The 23,120-nt window shown below is 33.6% G+C and overlaps 1 protein-coding gene across 1 annotated transcript; it reads right to left on the bottom strand.

Annotated features, from left to right (window-relative positions):
• Positions 1–201: 201 nt before the first annotated feature.
• ACTR10 (actin related protein 10) lies at positions 202–22,668 on the bottom strand. Its single transcript, XM_063090468.1, has 13 exons — positions 22,515–22,668; positions 20,456–20,528; positions 18,060–18,142; positions 17,034–17,142; positions 15,076–15,183; positions 13,060–13,127; positions 12,706–12,785; positions 9,121–9,156; positions 6,387–6,466; positions 6,233–6,306; positions 3,526–3,607; positions 2,156–2,357; positions 202–900 (listed from the first exon to the last, which is right to left on the bottom strand). Exons 1-13 carry the CDS (start codon positions 22,589–22,591, stop codon positions 719–721), a joined length of 1,254 nt encoding a protein of 417 aa, XP_062946538.1. The 5' UTR covers positions 22,592–22,668; the 3' UTR covers positions 202–718.
• Positions 22,669–23,120: the final 452 nt, after the last annotated feature.

Genomic DNA, 23,120 nt, shown 5'->3' with positions numbered 1-23,120 from the left:
TACATACTTCAGAGAACCTCTGCCCTGAGAAATATAAAGCACAAAAGCGAAGATTAATGACATTATGAATACATTTATAAAGCAGTTGTAACTTCATATAAAAATAAATTTTTTTTTCTTAGAAATGTAGAATTGTTCATAAAGGAAACTGTAAAGTTAAATAGTGAACATTTCCACACTTGGCTTAACTATGCTACTAAACATTCTCAGTTCAAAGGATCAAATATATTTCTGGAAAAGCAGCATTATTATAATATGTACATATAAGTGCCAAAACAAAGGATTTTTAAGAACAGACCCATGTTAATATTTGAAATAGCTGGTAATGATTAACATATTTATTATTTAAATGAAATAACTGCTGAAAATAGTAAATTTAATGGCGTCTCCAAAGACCAGGACAGAGTATGTTAAACGTGGAGGAACAATGTTATTATTCTTTTTGAAAAATGGACCATATAACAAATCTCCAAAATTAAGCTGCTTTACTATATTTTATTGATATAAATACAACAAATTTCATAAACATCAGCTACCATTTTACCACTACACAAGAGAAACAAGTCAAAAGAATTAAGTATCAACACAATGAGTAAATACAGAAATCCTTTCACTTCCCTAACGTCATCTATAACAAAGCATCCTACATACTTTGTACAATTTGCTTGTAATTAATTAAATATTTAAAAGGAAGTAAAATTGAATTTTAATCAAACTTTTATTTCTCAGTGGAAAATGCTCTCTTCATCAGAGGCGGTTGAGCTTTCCCGACATCGAACATCATTTCCAAAGGTGGGTTATTGAGAGAACACCAATCAGGTATACGACCCGTCTGATTATAATATTCCTTTGAGACTGAACGGCTCCCAAGTATATCTTGCAATGCTCCAAAAATAGCCCCTGTATGGTAAAAATATTTTCATAGCTAAGATGAAAACTTTTAGCAGAAAAAGTTATGTATGCATACATCTATTTCATTATAAGACAACAGTGGACTGGTAAAATTCAGCAATGCATATTCACACTCTTCAAATTAATTCCAGATAAACTATCCTATATCTAACATTTAATAATAGGGTAAGCCATAACTCCTGTGCTGAAAGTGACTTAAATGGTCTTTAGCAGATTATAGCGAATAAGAAAACAAGTATTACTTTGTCTAAAAGCAATTGAGGTAGAGTAAGGTGGAAGGTAATTTCAACTTTGTGTAAATATAATCAATAAGACCCTAAGTTTTCTTAGTTTTGCCACAACTCTAAGGTTACACATCAATAAATAAAATGACACTGCAAAATTCAATAGGCATCATTCTAATATCCTAAGATTCTATGTGAAAGACCTTATAAAGACCAATAAAGGGCCAGCCTGTGGCTCACGTGGGAAATCGTGGTGCTGACAACACCAAGTCAAGGGTTAACATCCCCTTACTGGTCATCTTTTTTTTTTTTTTTTTTTTTTAAGAAAAGACCAATAAGGCAGTCGGTAAAAAATAATTTAGTTACTAAATCCATTTGTCCTAGATCAAAATTATATTTTGATCAAATTCTACTTTATAAGAAATAATATAACATTCATTTAAAAATCTCAATACTTTTTCTGTGTGAATGTACGATCCTGATACCTACTAGCTCTAACTGCATTACCAAACACATTATCAGAACATATACAACTGTACACATCTGTGATTATTTTTCTCTTCAAAGTAGTTACTTATTGGGCTATTTGCTTAATTCAGTAAAACTATCATTACTTAAAACGTTCAACGAACTCACTCACAAATAAAATGTAAATATAAAGTAAAGAGACCCATTTGTATATGTGGTTCACTAGCTTTGGAAGGAATTAAAACAAATGTTTTGAGCAATGGTAACATCACTGGAGGAAATTCATAACTTTCACTATTCTGAGGGATCTTTAATTGGATGAAGAAGTTTACTTAAAATCACAGGGCAAATGCCAAGAGAAATAGGTAAATAATTCTGAAAATTAATATAATTTAAGAAAAAGTCAATGTTCAAAGAAAATTATGCAACAGTTCTATTTATCAAGTGGGCAATTTGGAACACTGTATCATCTGTTCTAATATATCCATTAGTAGTGTCATTCAGGAACCAATTACTATATAATCATTACATTTTAAAAATAAAATTCTTACCTCCCAACCAGGCCACACAATTAGCCTTTGCAGGTGGAGTGTGAATTCGGAATGTCTTGGTGCCAAGTATTTTTTTATATTTTGGTTTTTCTACCAAATACCTTATTTCTGCAAGCAATCTATGGAGAAATCCTGGTAACATAGATGTGCCACCTATGACTACCAAATTCTCTGCTAGTTGCTTCCTGGTGTCTATTGGGCACTGTTATTAAAGAAGAAAAAAAAGGGTTTATGCTTAATTGTATAAATAATGCCTGACTGCACTTAAAAGAAATACACAGAAGTATGTACTACAGATTAAATAGGGGATCATTTGTATTACAAAAACAACCAGGGCCAGATTTCTTTCATGTAGCAAATATAACCACCATGATAATTCTGCCATATATGACAGTACACGCACACATACACATACACACATGAGGGGTCTTCAAAAAGTTCATGGAAAGATTCATATTATCTTTTACTTTCATTTTTCCATGGTGTATACACACACATATAGAACTTTAAAGATTTTAAAATTTCATGGTATAGAATTTTAAATTCCACAGGGCATACAGCAGCAATAATATGTGAGTGTTCTCATTTCCAGGGTAGAATGATTGAGTTGGGCACAGAGCAAAAGAGGTCATCTTTTCTTTTTTACTAAGGAAAGTATATGGAAACTTAATATTTCTAAGGTATTATCTTCACAGTATCCACCCAGAGTCAGTTGTAGAGTGGAAAGATAACACTCTGCAAAAAGATTATGTTTCCAAATCAGTACTCTATGAATTAGGAATGGTAAGGTCCTTCACTGAGTGAATCTCTAAAAGCAGATAATATCTTCGAAGGTGATGGTGTTTAATGTGAAGTTCTGTGATTACATAGTCATGTAACAACAAAAAAGACATATTACCATATGCCCTGTGGAATTTAAAATATAATAATAAATAAACCTGAATTTGAAGGAACCACAAGCCACACTAGTTATAAAATAAAAATCTGGTAGTCCTGCTCTGGAAAAATTGCACATGTCCATGGAACTCATTAATCCTGGGCTTGAAATATTATAGGTACCATTATCTCAATGCCAAAGTAAAACTCTTCAACTATAAAATTTAAATAAAAGTTTAAAAAAGTAAAAAAATGTAAAAAGTTAAAAAAAGGAATGGTATTCAGTAAAAGTCAGTAAAATTCAACAAGCAAATTAGTTAGTGATATAAGAGAATTAGAAACAAAAAACCCTCTGCATTTCTTTGTTCTTAAAAATAATACAAGGATTGCTAATTGCCTAAAATGGCTAAAATAAAAATACAAAAAATAACATTTAAAACTTTTCCTTAAAGTTCTGTCATTTATAAAGGGAAACTTTTTACAAAATAAAATACCTGCATAAGGGAATCCAATATCAAAGTGGCAACTGATTTCTCTTCATTATCTTGTTCAAAAAGAATTTCCACAACTGAATCTCTAATGAGATTAAAAAAAGAGAGCACTTTGTTTGTGTCACATAATATGATACAGAATATACCACTAGTTCTATTGACATAATATTTTTAAGTGCCAGTACTATGTTAGTGCAGAATAATTATTAAAATACAAGGTATTCTCATTTGTAAATGGGGAGAATAATAGTACCTGTCTCATAGGGGTTTAGGTGAGGATTCAATGATTTAACACAGCAGGGTCTGGCACATAGGAGGTGTAACCTAAGTATGAGCTACAACTATTATTATGTATAGATTTACATATATTTTATGTACAGTAATACCTCCCCAAACCTAAAACAGAAAAGTAATGGTATTCTGTAGAAGTTAGTAAGATTCAACAAGCCGATTAGTTAGTGACATAAGAGATTTAAAAACAAACTCCTCCACCTGCATTTTTTTGTTTTTAAAAAATAATATATGACAAGGATTGCTAATTGCCTAATATAATATTAATTTTCCATATTTCTGCCTGTAATCAGATTTAAAAAACTCTATTTTGGGGTAGCATGAGGAAGATCTTTGTGGTGACCGAATAGTTCTATATCTTTTTTTTATTGTACATATTTAAGGTATATGGCATGATGTTTTAATATAATATACTGAAATGATTACTACAGTCAAGCAAATTAGCCTATTTATCACCTTCCATAGTTACCTTTTGTGTGTGTGTGTGGCAAGAGTACCTAAGATCTACAGTCTTAGTAAATCCCAGTATATAATACAATATTATTAACTATAGTCCTCACTCTGTATGTTAGATCTCTAGACTTACTCATTCTACGTAACCCCAAGTTTGTGCCCTTTGACTTATTTCTCTTCACCCCTAGTAACCACTGTTCTACACTGTTTCTAGATATCAACTTTGTTTTATATTCTACATATAAGTGAGATCAAGCAGTAGTTTGGTTTTTTTTTTTCTCTGTCTGGCAATAGTTCTATATCTTGATTATTGTAATGATCATAGAAATCTACACATGATGAAATTATACAGAACTTTACATACATTTTGTACTAAAGCCAATTTACTAGTATTGATATTATAGTACAGTTACTGAAGATGTAACCATTGGGGAAAACTGGAAGGGTACATGGACATCTTTGTAGTATCTTTTGCAACTGCCTGTTAATCTATACTATAATTATTCAAAAATGAAAAAAGATAAAACCCCATATTTAAGCTGGATATATTATGCCTATCACCAACTCCACTCCCTCCAAGTTAAAATACTATATTTACCAGATTCCCTTGCAGCTAGATGTAGTTAAGTACCAGACAATGAGATGGATGCAGAAGTGTTATGTGGGACTTCTGGAAAGCCTTCTTAAAAAGGAGATGGACCCCAAGGACAAGGGCTATACTCCAGAAATGATAGATGGAAAGATGTTTGGGTCTCTGATAGGAGTTGTCATACCATCCCTGGACCATCTACCTCTGAACTTCTTTTAAATGAGAGACAAACTTCTATCTTGTTGAAGATAAAACTATCTTCAGGCTTATAACTTGTGGCCAAACCAAATCCTAAGCAAAGCAATGCAAAATTAACTATACATATGCATATATAAACTCTTTTTCATTAAACTGGGATATTATATGTACTATTTTGCTTTAAAAAATATTTTTCAAAACATAAAATTCTTTTCATGAGACTCAACCTACTTGCTAACTTTCTCCATCTGACCAGTAAAGTCTACTGAGGCCTTCATGGATAGTATGAGCAGACATGGTTAGTCAGCAACTTGCTGCTACGTGTGTAAACTTCTACTTCCACCAGTTGAGTTGCATGCTTACAGTTTTCTTTTTCCAAATCTGTTATTGTCAGTTGATTTGATATTGAAATTACATAGCTTAACAAATACTAATTAACCAACAAAATATTGAGTTTTTTTTTTTTTTTTGCGGCTGGCCAGTATGGGGATCTGAACTGTGACTTTGGTGTTAGGAAACTTACAATACAAATATTATAAAACAAAAATGATAATGTTACCAACATAATTATATTAAGTCCTTAACCACAATTTACATTGCATCAACAGACAGAATGGTTGAATGAATAATAAAAGGTGAATGACCAATGGGTCCTAAAGATTGAATATATTTGGAATAATATATTCTTCCTAATGAAACAAAGTTTTAAAGCAGTAGTCAGTAAACTACGGCCTATGAGTGAAATCTAGCCTACCACCTGTTTTTGCAAATAAAGTTTTATTGGAACACAGCCATGCTCATTCATTTACATATTGGCTATGGCTGATTTTGTGCTATGAGTTGAGTAGCTGCAACAGAGGCCATATGGCCCACAAAGCCTAATAGATTTACTATCTGGTCCTTTACAGAAAGAGTTGCTAACCCCTTCTTTAAAATATCATGTACTTCCTGTTCCATCTCAAAGAATGGTTAGTTTCATTAATGAAACTAATCTCAAATTACTTTGATGAACAGGAAAGAATAGAAAAGCTGAATAAAAGTAATCGTGAATGATGAGGTTTAATGAAAAATACTTAATTGTTAAGTCAGCAATGCTGAAATAAAGGCTGATACAAATATTTTTGAAAGTCAAAAATTAATTTTAGTTCATTATTTCGTTCATAAAGATTAAGGTCTAACCTGATTGATCCAAGGACATGTAAAATCTTCTCTCCATCTAATGGATAGTCAACATTTGGGGGTGGTAAGGGACGCTGAAATATAAATATCATAAGCATAAGTCTATAAACATTGTAACCTCTGAAAAAAGAAGATACATTTATTTTTAACTTACCTCAGTATTACCATCAATATTAAATTTTGCTGCTTGGATTTCCAGTCCTCGCTTCAGGTCGCTTACAAAGCAAGTGCGCACTTAAAAGAAAGGAAGAAAAGGAGACCTTGTTATGACTTGTGATTAACTGAACAGAGTGAACCTATGTCCCAGTTAATACAATTCTATTCAAGTGGACATGCTAATCATCCATTTCTTTGGATTTTATAAACTGTTCCTGTCTTTAGTTAGGTTATGACAATTAATTCACAAATAAAAAAACTTTTCCATTCACTGAGGGATCATAAGACATGTTGTAAAACCACACTTAAAAAAAAATCACCTTTGAGGAAACTATTATGTTGTTTGACATCCCTTATATAAAAAATACCATAATAAAAGATAAATTTTGGGCCAGCCCGTGGCTCACTCTGGAGAGTGTGGTGCTGATAACATCAAGGCCGCGGGTTCGGATCCTATATAGGGATGGCTGCTTAGCTCACTGGCTGAGCATGGTGCTGACAACAGCAAGTCAAAGGTTAAGATCCCCTTACCGGTCATCTTTAAAAATAAATAAATAAAAAAATAAATAAAATAAAAGATAAATTTTGGCATCATGAAAATGTAGCTATTCTAACTGAAAACCATGATTTTTTGAACCAGACTCCTTCCTTCCTTCCCTCTCTCCCTCCTTCCTTCCTTTCCTTCCTCTTTCCCTCCCTCCCTCCCTGCCTTCCTTCCTTCCTCTCTCTCGTCTCCTCTCCTCTCCTCTCTCTCTTTCTTTCTTTCTATGTCTCTTTCTATCATCTATTTGATTCTTTTAAAAAAGTCTTGGTTGATTACAACACAAGGCTAAATTTTGCTCTTAGTTGCAGTAACACTCCTTCATTTGGGGTTTTGGTGCATTATTATTTTCTACTTAGCACACTCCAACACTACCACTTTACTTTTCTGCATTTTGAACATCGATTCTTTTAAAAATTTTTCTGTTGCAAAGTACCCTTTATAATAAGCTTCTTCAAATTATTTTCAGAAATAAAGAATAAATACATTTTTAAAAGTAGAGACAAAACTGATGTTGAAAGAAAGAAATCTTAGTTAATTACTTGTAAAAACATGTTAGTCATATATATAGTAAATAAAGTTACTTATATATTTTATATTTTATTCAAGTCTTCATAATAATCTAAGCAAGGTAAATATGAGTATCTAGCCCTCAAGATCTTATATATACTTGGCAGAGGCAGCGCCCTTCTTTAATGCAACAAAATTATACTAAATTAAAAATCCAAGAACAGATAAATTACACTTAAGAATTTCAGCTTGAGAACTACTTTGCCTGTTTATATGTAGATGATATTTTCTGTTAGAAAAAAATAATAAATCAATTTTAAAATTTTCAGAAAAAAATTTTTTTAAATAATTGAATTTAGGTAATTAAACACAAGTAATATAATAAATGTGTGTTGCATATTTGTTTTTAACAAAAATCATTTCCTAATGTCCATATTAGTCAGCAACATGCTTTTTTCCTTCCCATTATGAACATCCTTCCAAATCAATACATCTAGCCTCTTTCTTTTTAATAGTTGCACAGTATTCCTCATAATGAAGTTACCAAACTCCATTCAGAATTCCTCTTTTGGATGGGATACACAATTTCAATAAATATGCCTCTCAAAAAAGGTTAGTTTGCAATCCTTATTTAAAGTATTATATACTCATTTTTCTATAATCTCACCAATACTGGATGTCTATCTTTCAAATTTTTGCCAATCTGGTGTTTCCCTGACTAATGGGAAAGTTAAACCTCTTTTCACAATTTGGAGGTCATATGAAAAGAAATATTCCACACAGTGGACAATTGTTACATCATGGGGGATAGGACTGGAAGAGAGGAAAGGAAACTATTCATTTTATCTGAGATATTTCTGTATTATGTGAGCCATTGCAATAAGCATTACAAATGACTGAACTTTTACAATAATTAAAACGATTTTAGGTAATTATACAACATAAGTAAGCAATACAATGAAGAGCAAGATCTGTTCTGCTGCCCTAACTCTAACCCTGCCTACTCGTGTGACAACAAACAATTTGTTTTATATTTCAGGATCCCAACTGTACTGGATTACCTCCAGGCCCATTGGAATCCATTGTTGTCTAATTCTCTATGCAATGTTCTAAAATATTAATTTTACATGACACTCTAAGCACTGAAGAGCTTTAAATTACAGTTTAAATGCTTTTCCTTTTAGTGAATAAAAATATCAGAAAACCCAATTTTCACATTATCATAAAAATCCACTCTAGCAAAGTAGAAGCAATATTTCTTATTAATGTGAATCTAATATACTTTGGCCCCAATTCTAGAGTTTCTGAACAGTAAGTAAAATGACTAACCTTATAAAAATGTATAAAGAGAAATTACAGTTAAAAAAAAAAATTACACAGCATCAAACCAGTGGCTTTCTTAGCAATTTAACTGTTATTTTTTACTGTACAGACTAGTCCCTAGTAACCCTATATAATCTCTCTATAATTCTGAAGCTTCTTCAATAACACATCATGAATAATGCCAGCAGTCTGAAGAAAAATCAACATTTCTGTTTACATTATTTCATAGCCTATACATTAAATATTTTTAGGATATTACATTATGAACATATTTTCTATCTGTATAAGTATTCAGAAACATATGCTCTCCAAAGTAACTCTTAAGGATGAAAGTGACAAAAATGGTAACTTATTTTACCTTTAATGTCCTCTAAGATACCTTCTGGAACTGAACCTAAAACAGAAATTTTATTTAGAATTATATAACCTTAATAATAAATAAAACAGCCTATTAAATTGCATTCACACTTCCATTTCAGCAAAATTTTAAAAAATATAACTACTATAATTTTTTTAAAATAGAAAAACTAACTTTGCTTTTAAGGAAGAAATTTTAGCATTCAAAGCCAAAACAAAGCACAGAAGTTGAAATCAGGTGTGCATAAAGTGCTATAGGGTATTATAGATTCGCACTGTTCATAAAAACAAAACCTCTAAAATATAATTAGCATTAGATAGGAATTGACTAAGAAAATATTTTATAGCATAAGAAGGTTTGCTGGTTATCTTGTGGCAAAGTATGTAGAAAAACATGTAGGGCTTAAGGATGAGTCCCTGTGGTGCCTTCCACCATGTTATGATGCAGCAAGAAGGCCCTCACCAGATGCGGCCCCTCAATCTTGGACTACCCAGTCTCCAAAACAAAATAAACTTCTGTTCATTAAAAATTACCCAGTCTGTGGTATTCTGTTATAGTAGCACAAAACTGATTTATAAGAACAAATTACTGACATCAGGGAAGACAGAGATTTATAGCTGAAAAATAAGTCATGATTTAATAAGCATAATCATGCATTTCTTCCACCTGGATCTACACATCTTGTTAGCTGTAACTTTCAGTTCTGACAGCCACTGGAACTAAGTATTAAAATCAATTAAACTTAAAAACCACATCTTCAAAATGCAAACCCATAAAAAAAAAAGTATATATATATATTTAATATATATACTTAATATAGCATATTTAATCACACTGCTTTTGAGAGGGAGCAAAAAATTTTTACCATTAATAAGTCCTTTAGAATTATTTATTATCTCATCCTTTCCAAATTCTGACTTTTGTGTTTCATAATATAGTAATAATATAGTACATATATAGTTTACAAATAAACAAACATACATATTGAAGGTACATGTTCAAAGTTTTCTTTTCCCTGTGGGGCCTGTGTGTGATCAAAAAATTCTGAAGATTCTTAAGCTTAAGTGTTAAAATTTATCTCACAAGACAACAAAGATATCCCAAAAGATTTAAACCTGGCTATAAATAGATGAGAGAAATGTAAGTGGATTTTAAGAACCATCAATTTAAGAATAAGTCCTAAGGGCTGGCCAGTGGCTCACTTGGGAGAGTGTGGTGCCGATAACACCAAGCCCACGGGTTCAGATCCCCTTACCAGTCATCTTTAAAAAAAAAAAAAAAAAAAAGAATAAGTCCTAAAATCCAGAGCATTCCATAACTGTTATACTCTCTAGGAATGTTCAAATAAATTCCAACATGTGTCGAAGAAATTTGGTAATATGAAAAATAGTTTTCTTTAGACAAATGCAAGGCAGGCTTGAAAATAAAGGCTTTATTTTAGCTAGACATAGACGCTGTTTTGGGAAGGGGCTCCTTAATCTTAGCAAATAATTGTTAACTATTTAACCTTTGCAAGGAGGAACAGAAACAAGAGGCATTCACTGGCTCTGGCTCTGAAAAATTGTATTTAAATTTCAGTTAATTTAGGAGAATAAGCAGCATAATATTTTGGTATATAATTTAAATTGTACACTTTTCAAATTAGCGTACCTAGGTTAGCCATTATAAGTTACTATAGTATATTCATTCTTTTTTGAACTAGGTGCTAAATACTAAATAAAAGAGGCTCACGCAAAATTCATTTAAGGATACCTAAGTATATCTAAGACTTGCATCTAATCATTGCTGAGAGTCTTGAAAAGAGATATCTTAAAGGGCTTGCATGTCTGATTCTCCTAAGTGTGTGTTTCAGCAAACAGTGATGATTTAATCCCTCAATTTTAGTAGGATTGCATAACTATCACAGTCTCAAATTATGCAGCGTATGAAGGGAAAGATTAGAATCAGTCCAAGAATGTAAAGTTCAAAATTTTAAGGAAATGTTATAATCTATTTTATTTTAAAGAAGACCTTTACTAAAAGTATCCTGGGATGCTATGCTGAATTTACTGTCTTTGAAGACCTTTTATAATTATCTGTCATCATGATACACTAAAATAGTAACAAAATTTATCTGGAACTTAAAAATTATAATTGCATCTATAGAATGAAAACTGCTAATATCTTAACTATCAATAAGCAACAACAGGAAAACAACATGATAAGCAAGGTTAAGTGTCCTAAAAACCTGCCTTTCGCTTTCCAACATTTATTCAGTGCCCAGGCACGATACCAGGTGCTATAAATTGAAAAACAAGTAAGATAGCGATACTCAAAGTATACAGGGAAAAACAGGTAAGAAACAAATAAGAATGTATCAAATGTGCTGTAATAAATATTGCTGAAGGCTTAACAGAGAGGAGCAATTTATTCTGCTTAGGGATGATGAGAAAGGCTTCACAATTAAGATGGTATTTTAGCTGGGTAATGCAGGGGGATCAAAAACTCAGCTAGGCAGAGAAAAACATCTCAAGTAAAGAAATAGAATAAATAAAGGCACAGGGATATGTAAGGACTCACGGTGCCTGGAAGACTGTAAGACATTTACGGTAGCTGAAATAAGAAGCAAAGGATAGAGTTTAATAGGTTAAGGCTAATAGGCAGAATAAACTTAGATTATGAGGAAATATGTATAGCTAACAGAACATTTAGATTTTAATCTGTAGGAGCTAACAAAAATTCTCAAGAAAAAAGCAATGCAATCAGATTTTTGTGGAAAGTTATTCCTGGCAACAGTGTAAAATAGACTAAATCAATCCAAAGAGTAGCCTCCTGTAATAATCCAAGCAAGAAATAATGAGCACCTAGATTAAAACAATGCCTTCGTTTTCAGATGTTCAGTGGTGTGGAAGATGGAAAAAGAGGTGAAATGTGAAAGAGATTTCTGAGGGAGAACTGAAATGATTTGATAACTCCAGTTTTCTAAAATGGGAGATGGAAGATATTATTCCCTTTATCTAATAATGATTAATTGAAATGAATTTGAGGGGAGAGATAATGTGTCCACTTTTGGAAGTCTTAAGTTTGTCTAGTGACATGCACTGTTTATGTCTAATATCAGTTGGAAATATGAATAAAGTTCAGAAGAACAGTCAGGCTTAGTGATGCATTTGAGAGTCAACAGCATACAGATATAGCTAAAGTCATAGGAGTAGATAAGATCACCTTTAAAAAGCCAGTAGCAAGTAAGAAGTAACAAAAAACAGATTCCTAGGGGAATACCAGTAGAAAAAGCAAGAGCACAGGAAACCAAGAAGAAATACTCGGAGAAATAATATAACACCATAAAAGAGAGTCCTGAAAGCCAAGGAAGAGAGAATTTCAAGAGTATTTGATGACCTACAAATTCTAGAAAGGATGACTAAAACAAAACTATTGAATTTGGTGATTAAGAGCTAACTGATGACCTTGGAATTGGAGCAACGTCATCAGAATGGGGTGGGAAGAAAACAGAATAACTATGCAATGGGGCAAAGACTAAAACATAGTAAGTTAAGGAAATGTAAAGAGTGTAAACCACTCTGAAACAGCTTAAAATGATTTTACCCATCACTGAGGGAAGGCTCTGTTCTTTAGCAGCACTTGTGTCAACAGTACATTGTTCCAAAAGTTGAGTTTCCAACTCCCTGAAATTAAAAAAAAAAAAAAAAAAAGTTACTGGAATTAAAACACTGCAATTAATACCCTTTTCTTATTTGACACTTTCACTACATAACATGATGATGCTTTAAATAAAAATGTTTTTATCTTTAAAAGATGAACACACTGAAAGCTAACAGAAAACGAAATAAATAAAATTAAATGTCCATATTATAAGAGCTTTGTTGATCACTGTGGAAAAACTGGCATCTGTTTTTGCAGCACAGGTGAAGAGATTGTGCTAAATTCCAAGAACCTTACTTGTGAAGAGTTTTTCCTCCAAGGGGGAGAGCTCCCCAACAATTTAGTACTGGGATTCCTTCATATATCTGTAGGGTTGTCAAGGATATTACTATTTTAGGAGATAAAATGTGGTTTCCCTGATAATTCATCACCTTCTGTAGTATTATTATAAATCAGCTTTGATAACAAATTCTTATTTCTTATTTTTAAAAGAGTTACAGAAAAATCAAAAAGTATTTTTTCACATTGTCACCAAAAAAAAAAAAAAAAAAGATTAAGAATACACATACACACAATTCAGTAGTTATGGATGGGACATCCAATAAAGTAGCCACTAGACACATACAGCTAGTCTGAATTGAGATGTGCTGTAAGGATAAACTACACACCAAGTTTAGAAGACTTTAATAAAAAAAAAAAACTTGTAAAATATCTCATTATAATTTTTATATTGACTACATTGGAATATTTTGAATATACTGGATTAAATAAAATACACTATTATCTTCATCTCTTTTATAAAAAATTGTACTTTCTAAAATCTGGCTCTTAGAGAATTTTAAATTACATATATGGCCCACATTATATTTCTATTGAACAGAATTGAGAGGACAATAGACAATATTATACTATGGGTTTGCTACCTTTTTTACATACTGTTTTGGTTGGTGTTCTGTAAACACAATATTTGTAAAAAGAAAAAAAGTATACTGGTAAGAGCATCCGCTTTGGATGCAAACATGGGTTTTATATCCTAGCTATATGCTTCTTCCTTTCTTTTTTTTTTTCCTTTATTTTTTGGTGGCTGGCCAGTACTGGGATCCAAGCCCTTAACCTTGGTACCTGGCTATATGATTATGTGAACCTAAGTCAACTACCTATCCCAACTTTCAATTTCTTATTTATATACTGAGGAGAATACTACTTATGTCGCAGGATTGTTTTGAGAATTGAACACAAAGTATTTTATATTTAAATAATTATTGCCTAATTTAGATCCTTAGGAGTTAATCATTCTTGATTTAGTTCCTACAAATATTTCTTCTAATAAATATACATATAGATCGCAAAACTGCAAGAGTCTTAACTTCAACCTCCTTTGCAATGAAGCAATGTCCACTGTGACATTTCTAAGAGACATTTCCCTATATTCAGCTTAAATGTTCCTAATGAAAACGAATGTACCTTTTCAGTTATATAGTCAGTAACTGCATTAGGGGACAGCTTGAATTATTAGTAAGTTCTTCCCTAGGGTGAATGAAATAAAAACTATACCTCTTACTGAGCAAGTTACTATGTGCCAGGTCCTATGCTAAATACTTTACGTACACTACCTCACATAACCCATACAACAATCCTGAGGTGGAATTGTTACACTCACCATTTTACAGCTGAGGAAACTGAGCCCAAAGAGATTAAGCTACATGACCAACATCATATAAACAGTAAGAGGCATAGCTGAGATTTGACTTATTGGGTATTTGATTCCAAAACCAAGCTCCTAAACCGTATGGCATACTGCCTCCATGACAGCCTCTGGAGATTAAGAGAAAAAAATATATTCACTTTTCTACAGAGAGCTCTACAGCTATTTGAAGGCTGATTTTATGTTGTCAGTAAGTTTTTGTGGTTTTTTTTGGAGGCTGGCCAGTATGGGGATCTGAAAGTTTTAATTTTTCTTGATTGAACTTTCTCATTTCAGTTTCTCCAATTACTCTTTAAATGATTTTTCTTAGAACTTGACTATCCTAGTCAACTTCTTTGTCACATCCTAATTAACTGATGTTTCTCTTGAAAACTGAACATAATATTAGTGGAGGTCTGCTTCTGGGGTATATACTGGGACGAAATCACAATGGTAATTTCTATAAAGAGTAAACTTAAGTCTCACAATCCTGTGACCTTTTTAAACATGGTAATTCATATTTGTACATGGTAACCCAAAATACTTTGACACAATACAAATCACTTGTAATAAGCTTATTTTGAAGTAGAGTAAAAACTGCAAAATTGGCTGGTAAACAAAAAAGATACAGGTAACACCAGACTCTCCCTATATCCACAATCCAGGACCATGGCAGAGTTAATCCCAAGCGTCAGAAGAGCCATTAGATGACTTGGAGCAAGCAAGACAGATGGAACCTAGAAAATAATAAAACCAAAATAACAACAACAACAAAACCAAAATAAGGGTCAGTATTTAAAGGTGTTTGCCTTATATTCAAATATATTTCAAAAACTTCACAGGAACATTATATTTATTTATATCATGGTACTTATTCAATCATTTTATGGCACTAAATTAAGAACTACTTTTGATTTGTATGAATTTACCCAATAATTGAAATATACTGTAATAAAAACAGTTTAAGCTCTTTAAATTGTTTTATTCCACAATGATAATTATAAAGCATTTTTTTTTTTTTTTTTTTTTTGTCGTTTTTTCGTGACCAGCACTCAGCCAGTAAGTGCACCGGTCAGTCCTATATAGGATCCGAACCCGCGGCGGGAGCGTCGCTGCGCTCCCAGCGCAGCACTCTACCAAGTGCGCCACGGGCTCGGCCCTATAAAGCATTTTTAATAATTCTTGCTCTATCTCTTTTGCAGGGGAAAATTTAAAAATGTAAAGGTATAAAAGAAGAGGTCCAAAAATATAAATTCAGAGGAAGATGCTAAATTAAAAAAATAAAAAGATGTCTTTACCATCAAGACTTCATTGTCTTTATTCACAAAGTTCACAACATAAACTATATTTTTAAAACACTATAATATAGCAGTTAAAATTAAATTGAAGAACAGAACTACAAAAATCCTTAGCTCTAGAAGACATTTTTTTCAGTGACAGTTTACAAGATCTGGTAACACGCCAAATACTAAGTAAATATTTAGTCAAAATATTAAAGTCCATCAAAATCAAATGACAGACAAAATAATGGCTGTATTTCCATTTTCTGAGTCAATATAGCAGGTATTCTAGTCATATACAAGATAAGAATACTTAAAAAAACACAACTAAAACTCTAAGAGCTGATGTGACTTCTTGTTTTGTTTTGTGGTCTCCCTACTGCAAATGAAATTCCTGAATCTATGACATCAGTAAGTACAGGAGGTTATACAACCTGTGTCTCTGAACCTATCTCACCAAAATATGATTTAGCAATATCAACTGCCTTTATCTCATAGACACTGTCATTTTTGATAATAGGTATATTTTGAGTTCAGTGTAATGTATAAAATTTCATTTACACACGTGCTTAATTTTTTGTATACCGTACACATTTTATACGATCTTCCATTTTCTCCCACTGAAAAAAACTCTAAATTTCAAGGCAGAGATTTTTAAAAATTTAAATAATAAAGATTCTGGCATACTATGAAATGTAATAACTTTATATTATATTCCTAGTCTTAAAATAATCTTGATTCCTATAAATGAAAGCTACAAGTAATACTGCTAATGTTAAGACGTAAGTCTCATTCTTGGCACTGCCCATTATTACATCTAAGGGAGAGACTGTTTGAATGTTCCATTTAAAAGGAATTAAAGCCTAAAATGAAAGAATTAAAGAATTCAGAACAGTCAGCATAACTAAACAAAGGAAAGAAACATATCATAAACTCCACAACACAGAACATATTTTTTAATTCTGAAAAAAAGTCTCAAAACAGAAAACCTACATTAAAACAAATAACAGAAACACCAATAAGAAGAAATCTCCAATTACCTAAGTATTGGATGAAATGCTAATTAAGTATGAAATAACCGTACAAAGAAAAGAAAAGAAATGGCCAATTTGAAAAGGCTTCTGTCATCTGGTTCCTCAAATAACACTCTGTAGTATGTACAATGAAGGAGATAAAATGAAGACTTTTCAGTTTAAGTTTTGAGTACCTACCAAAAGAAAAATTCTCTAAAAATTAATAAGTAAGACTTTTACTGACTCTCTTTCTACTTGAGAAGTAAGTTACCCATCTGACTTAAAAACAGGTACCTCAAAATATTTGAAAAGAACACGAGTGAGTGTCTCTCTGAAGTGGGAAGGACATAATACCGACTCGATAACCACAACTCGGCGGTCTCTGGGATTCACCAAAAGATGCCTGAAAAGTGATAGTTTGTTTTTAGAAGTAAATAAAAATTTGTATTTATTTTGGTAAATAATGCAATTTGTTAAGAATAGAGAAACTGTACTACCTTAGCTTAAGATGCTTTATGACAAATACACACCTCCACTTCATTACTCCAGAAAGATAATGTTTCTCACCTCTTGCTATGTGCCATGCACTGTGCCAGGAACTTTACTCTATTAACTTATATATCTCAGAAAACTAAAACTACAGCCTACTATAATTACTAACTTGAGCCAAAAAGATACAGATTTTTTTTTTTTAGGTTACAAAAGTAGTGCTCACAAAACTCCAAATATTATGGACACTTTCAACTTGAAACTATAAGAAGCTTACAATTCTACTACTAAGAAACTACCACTGATAGTGGTTTGTATATTTTTTCATTTTTGTGGATGTGTATGCACATATTCTAAAAGAAATATTCATTCCATAGATGATATTCTTCAACTTGCTTTTTTCACTTATCAATATATTTAGGATACCTTTCCATGTGAGCACATATAGATATAGAACTCTTTTTTTTTTTTTTTTTTGGTGACTGGCTGGTATGGAGATGTGAACCCTTGACCTTGGTGTAATAACACAGAACTCTTTTTTAATGGCTGCATGATGTCCCACTGCCTGGATACAGAATGATTTAACTATCTAATCCCCTTTACTAATTGATATTTAATGTTTTCAATATTTCTTAAGCTTGCCAGTTTCCTAGTCTTCAAATATATTTTTTAAAAGCTTGAAAATAAGCAAGTCAAAATGGCAACGAAGGTCAGTTTTTTTTTTTTCTGCATCAGATGTAATAATCAAATATCATTATACTGGCATTATGCAAATCTATGTAATTGTGAAAGCTAGGGAAAAACAAACAAACAAACATAATTGTTTCTTACCTGAAATACAGTATGTGGATGAATTCCTTCAGGTAGGAATACAATTCTTCTGTATTGATATTATACTGAACAACTTTGATAGGCTATAAAAAAATTAAATGATTTATTTATTTTAAAACTTCAAATTAAAATTAAAATGTGCTTATTTATTTTACTAATAAATCAAAAGCAATTTGTACTGAGAATAGATGCAAAAATTAAACAAAGACTAATCTCTTAAATTAGGAATCCTTAAGAACTGGCATGTTCAAGATGATGGAAGTTTTTGGCTGTGGTAATAGAAGTTTGTGTCCATAAGTAAGTAAAGAGCTGTGCTCACATGCATTTTTCTTCCATCTGACTTATCACTTTGGCATAACTGATGATAAAAATCAGCACTGATTAAAAAGCATCAAAGGCTTCCTCAAATACTCCAGACTTGGTTCAGTTCCTGTTAGTCACTCCAAAAGCACTGATACCCTCCCATTTGCAACATCACCACACTTTATTACTTGTAAAATCTCTACCTTCCTGCTAGTCTACAAGCTCCATGGGGCAAGAATTGTTTTTAGATTCTTCAAATGATACAGTGCCAGGCATATAGTAGGCTGTTCATATATATGTCTGGTAAAAATAAAAACAAACACCATTAGCACTAAAGAAGCATATGCAAACACTACTAAACCACAAATGCTAAGTCAATGCTAATACATAACAAGGGCTTCATCTAGGATCCTCAGAAAGCTCTAAGTACTCTGATGCATCACTGGCAGATCTCTCTTCATTTACTCTTTTCAAAGAAAGACCATCAACTTGGCTAATTTCTTGATTTTATGTGGATTAAAAAAGGTTCCAACCATATATAACCAAATATAGGTAATTTTTATATATATTTGTCTTCCCAAAATGAAGATAAAAACTCAAAGCACTTAGCAAAGTGCCAATGAGAATGTAAAGTTTCTAAGTTCAGTCAAGAATCTATCTAGTAAAATAATAATGCCAATTATTATAAAGCAAAACATAAAAAATTAATAGACAGGAACTTCCATCACATTTTAAATACTATACCACAAATATCTACATTTCTGGCTTGTCCAAGGATTTGCAGAAAATTTTAAAATCAATAAAATGATTTCCCTGATCAAGCATAATTAAAAAGATTTCTGATGCACTCCAATGCCAAATATAAATTGATGTACTTGTCTATTCTACTACAATATGTTTTCTTTGTTTTTTCTTCAAAAGATGACCCGTAAGGGGATCTTAACCCTTGACTTGGTGTTGTCAGCACCACGCTCTCCCAAGTGAGTTAATCGGCCATCCCCATACAGGGATTCGAACCTGTGGCCTTGGTGTTATCAGCACCACACTCTCCCAAGTGAGCCACAGGCCGGCCCTACAATATGTGTTTTTATAAAACCAAATATGTTCTTATGTGATTGCTAAATAAGGGAATAATGTCAGTATAATATTAAAGTTGTATTAGTTTATATTAGGCAAGAGAGGCTAATACTATGATAGCAAAATTATCACCATCAAGGGCTGGCCCGTAAGTAAGGTATTTCTGTATCTCTCTCTCTCTTTTTTTTTTTTAGCTGGCTGATACAGGGATTGAACCCTGGACCTTGGTGTTATGATTACCACATTCTAACCAACTGAGCTAATTGGCTGTCCTTATATCTCATTTTTTAAAACATGTGAATTTTATAGTATGAAAAATTATACTTTCTACTGGTCTGCAATTCCTAATCTGCCAAATTAGCTTTGGCAAGACACTTACTTTAAAAAAATGTTTATTTTTCAAAATTCTTTGGATTTTGAATTATAGATAAGGGAATGAAGACCTTATATATTTTGAATAAGGTAAGAATAAAATTATTCAGCAATTATGTTACACTGTAAGGTTTATAAAAGTATGTTACTAAGGTTAAAAACTTTCTCTTGATATTATATGATTCCACTTATACAAAATGTATAGAAAAAGGCTAGCCAGTTAGCTCAGTTGGTTAAAGTGTGGTGTTGGTAACAATAAAGTCAGGAATTTGGATCTCCTTACTGGCCAGCTGCCAAAAATAAATAAATAAATAAAATGTATGGAAAAGGCAAACCTCTAGAAACAGAAAGTATATCAGCGGTGGGCTGAAGGTGGGAACGGGGATTAATTGTGAATGAGCATTAGTGATCTTACGGGGGTCACAAAATATTCTATAACTGGATTGTGGTGATAGCTGTATAGATGGTAAACTTATGGTATGTAAAATTACACCTTGATAAAGTTGATTTAAAAAAACATTCTGTTGGAACTATAGCCATAAGTTATTATTTAGCTCTGTTCTAATCAATCTTATTTGAAGTAATATTTTAAAAGATTTTTTTAGTACAGCATTTATGTTGCTAACTTGTTTTTAAAAAAATACCTTAGGCATGCCAGCTCTTTTTATCACACTAGGAATTATACATCTTGGACCAGTTTCTCCAGCAAATCCACACCTGCAAATAAATGGAAAATTGAAAAACTCAACTTATAACATTCTTTCTAAATATATGTCACAGAAACAAATTTTTCCATATTTGTTTCAAAACAACAGCCTCAAAAATATCTGGAAATGCCTCTGATGCATTCAAAGAGACAAAAGAAATCCAAAAAACTAACAAATTAATCCCATCTATTAATAATTGTGTATTAAAGAAAAAAATCTATCTCAAATTAGTGATACTGAAATAAACCAGTGTATTATTATAGGGCAACATTTACTTTTTTTCCTCGTTTTTAATTTTAGCTCAATTTTAGGCAAGACATTTCTACAAACTGAGATCTGTACTATATTATGTGACTTTGGTTATATAATTCATATAAGTCACTCATAATTCCATCATCCTAATATTAGCTTCCATATTGGTATGTTTCCTTTCAGTCTCTTTTTTTAACTATGCATATTTGACAGTTATAATCACACTTTATACACTGTGAATTCATATAATATACCTCTGCCCCTATTAATATAGGCTTCACTGCTATCATTTTAAAAACTGCATTTCATCCTGTTTAAACTATCCTTTCTTGAGTACTTAGCTATTTCCATTTTTGTTTCATGTGAGTAAAACACTTTCCTAAAAACATTGATAAAATGATCATCAAGCTAGCTTAGTCTTCTTGTCCTGCCTAGTTTTTGGTATTGTTCTCCTCCTATTCCCAAAAAGCTCTCTCCATCTTCTACTACACCCATCTCCAAGTTTACTTTTATCAGTGCTCCTCAAATCACTCAGGATGCAACCAATTAGGTAGCTCCAAATTTTTTCCTTTACTTCATATATTCATCTTATCACCTTCTTGCTGTCTTTTTCAATGATCATCTTCCTAATAGCTTTTTGCTTCTTATCTTTTCAATGTACAGCCAAAACAATTATTTCAGGAAGAGCCTCGAGGTATTTATTATGCTATTATAATACATTTCTTCAAGTAAGTAAGAAAATATAAATTAATAAGGGAGGGGCTTGCATAGGACATTAAGAGAATGTCATGAATCAAGGACTGTGTTTAATCCCATTCTGGAGCTCCTAAGGTCCAATTTTAAAGAGGCTCTTCTAACCACTTATTCAGTAAATAGTTATTAGACACCTACTATATGTTAGGCAGTGCTTAGAGATACATACAGATTTTTCCAAATGTTTCCATTTCATACACACACACTCAGAGTATAAGATGTAATTCTGCCTGTCACTTTCCTCTCTCCTGAGCCTCTTAATCTGGGGTCCAAGGACTACAATGATGGTCTGCCAAAGCCCTAAAACTGTGTGCAAATATTTTAAGATTTGTGCATTTGTTGTTTTCATCTGGCCATCAAAATAATATCTGACATCCGAAAGGTTGAGACCTATAGTCTCGTGTTTACAAGCTGCCTGTACAAGTTACATGTACAAACTAACCTAAGAGTTTCGGGGAGCCAACAAAGGATTTCCAGAGTCTTACCTATACCATTTCACCTCTCTGTTTATGTGCCCAGACTCCGTTAATTTGATTCCCTAATCCTGGGGAACAACAGCTCTGTCTTACACATACTTGTATTACCAGCACTAACAGAATATCCATTCAATAAATGTCTTATGATGGAAATCGTCACCAAGCGTTACAATTCGGTTGCTGCCTTCCTTTTTAGACAAGCCCAAGGTAAGCGGGATCTAGGTTATCGCTGTCATCCCCCGCACAGATGTCCCCAAAAGTTCTGTTCGGTTTGGGGTGATGACCGGAGGTGAAGGCAATGCTCCCGAAGCTTCCTGAGCCTCAGACCCCGACCGCCCCACCGGATCCTCAGGATCAGCATCGCCCAAGGCGCAAATAAGAAGGGCCGTCATTTGCGGAGGTGCTAGAGGAGACGAAGGGGAAGCCCCGACTGCCCCGCAAGCCTGCATGACGACCCAGGCCGGGCCACCAGCCCTCCCCTCGGGCCGACCGCAGCCGGCGCCGCGGCCACTCACTTGGTAAAGGCCTCTCCCAGGTCGATCACGACGGCCGTTTTCTCCCCGCCGCTCCCCAGGCCCTCGTAGAGCGGCATGGCGGCGAGGAGGACAGTGCGGAGGCGGCCTTGGATGCAGAAGCCGACAGGCTTGGGCTCTCGGGGGGCGGGGCCGGGGCTCCGGCGCGCGGGCGACAGTGACGGCGGGGGCCTCGCGCGGCCGCGGCGCGGGCCCGGGCTGTCCCAGGCTGTGCCTCATTCCGCGTCGACTTCAAACCCTCGCGGGTGCTCCCGCCTCGCGGGTTCGGGAGGAAGGGGCACGGCGGCCGCGGATAGGCCGCGGAAGCGCGGAGGGCGAGGCGGTCAGGCGCGCTGGGCCACCTCCGGGCCTTCGCGCCGGCCGCGCCTGCAAGTGGCGCCCTTGCGCGGTGGCCGGCGAGAGAGGACCCGAACGGCAAAGCTTTGATTCGTGGACTCCCGGGGCCAAAGTTGCCGAGACCCCACTCAGTGCCGGGCGTTTTGCCTGTCATATAATCTTCGCAAGAAACACCGACAGTGGGTGTTCTTATCTGTAGCTCGGAGAGATTAGGTAACTTTCCCAGTGCCCCACAGTAGAGACAGGAGACCC

The sequence above is a fragment of the Cynocephalus volans genome, chromosome 3, assembly GCF_027409185.1.
Source record: "Cynocephalus volans isolate mCynVol1 chromosome 3, mCynVol1.pri, whole genome shotgun sequence".
Lineage (NCBI taxonomy): Eukaryota > Metazoa > Chordata > Mammalia > Dermoptera > Cynocephalidae > Cynocephalus > Cynocephalus volans.
The sequence above is the reverse complement of the archived record's forward strand: the minus strand, read 5'-3'. Positions and strand labels throughout refer to the sequence as shown.

Bases quoted from the DNA above. Each gene is read 5' to 3' on its own strand.
- ACTR10 (XM_063090468.1), bottom strand. From the start codon at position 22,591: ATGCCGCTCTACGAGGGCCTGGGGAGCGGCGGGGAGAAAACGGCCGTC. The intron at 9,157-12,705 runs GTAAAATCATTT...TTTCTGTTTTAG, and splicing joins GAGCCTTCCCTCAGTGATGG to GTTCAGTTCCAGAAGGTATC. The intron at 6,467-9,120 runs GTAAAATAAGTT...CTTTCTTTTAAG, and splicing joins TATCTTAGAGGACATTAAAG to TGCGCACTTGCTTTGTAAGC.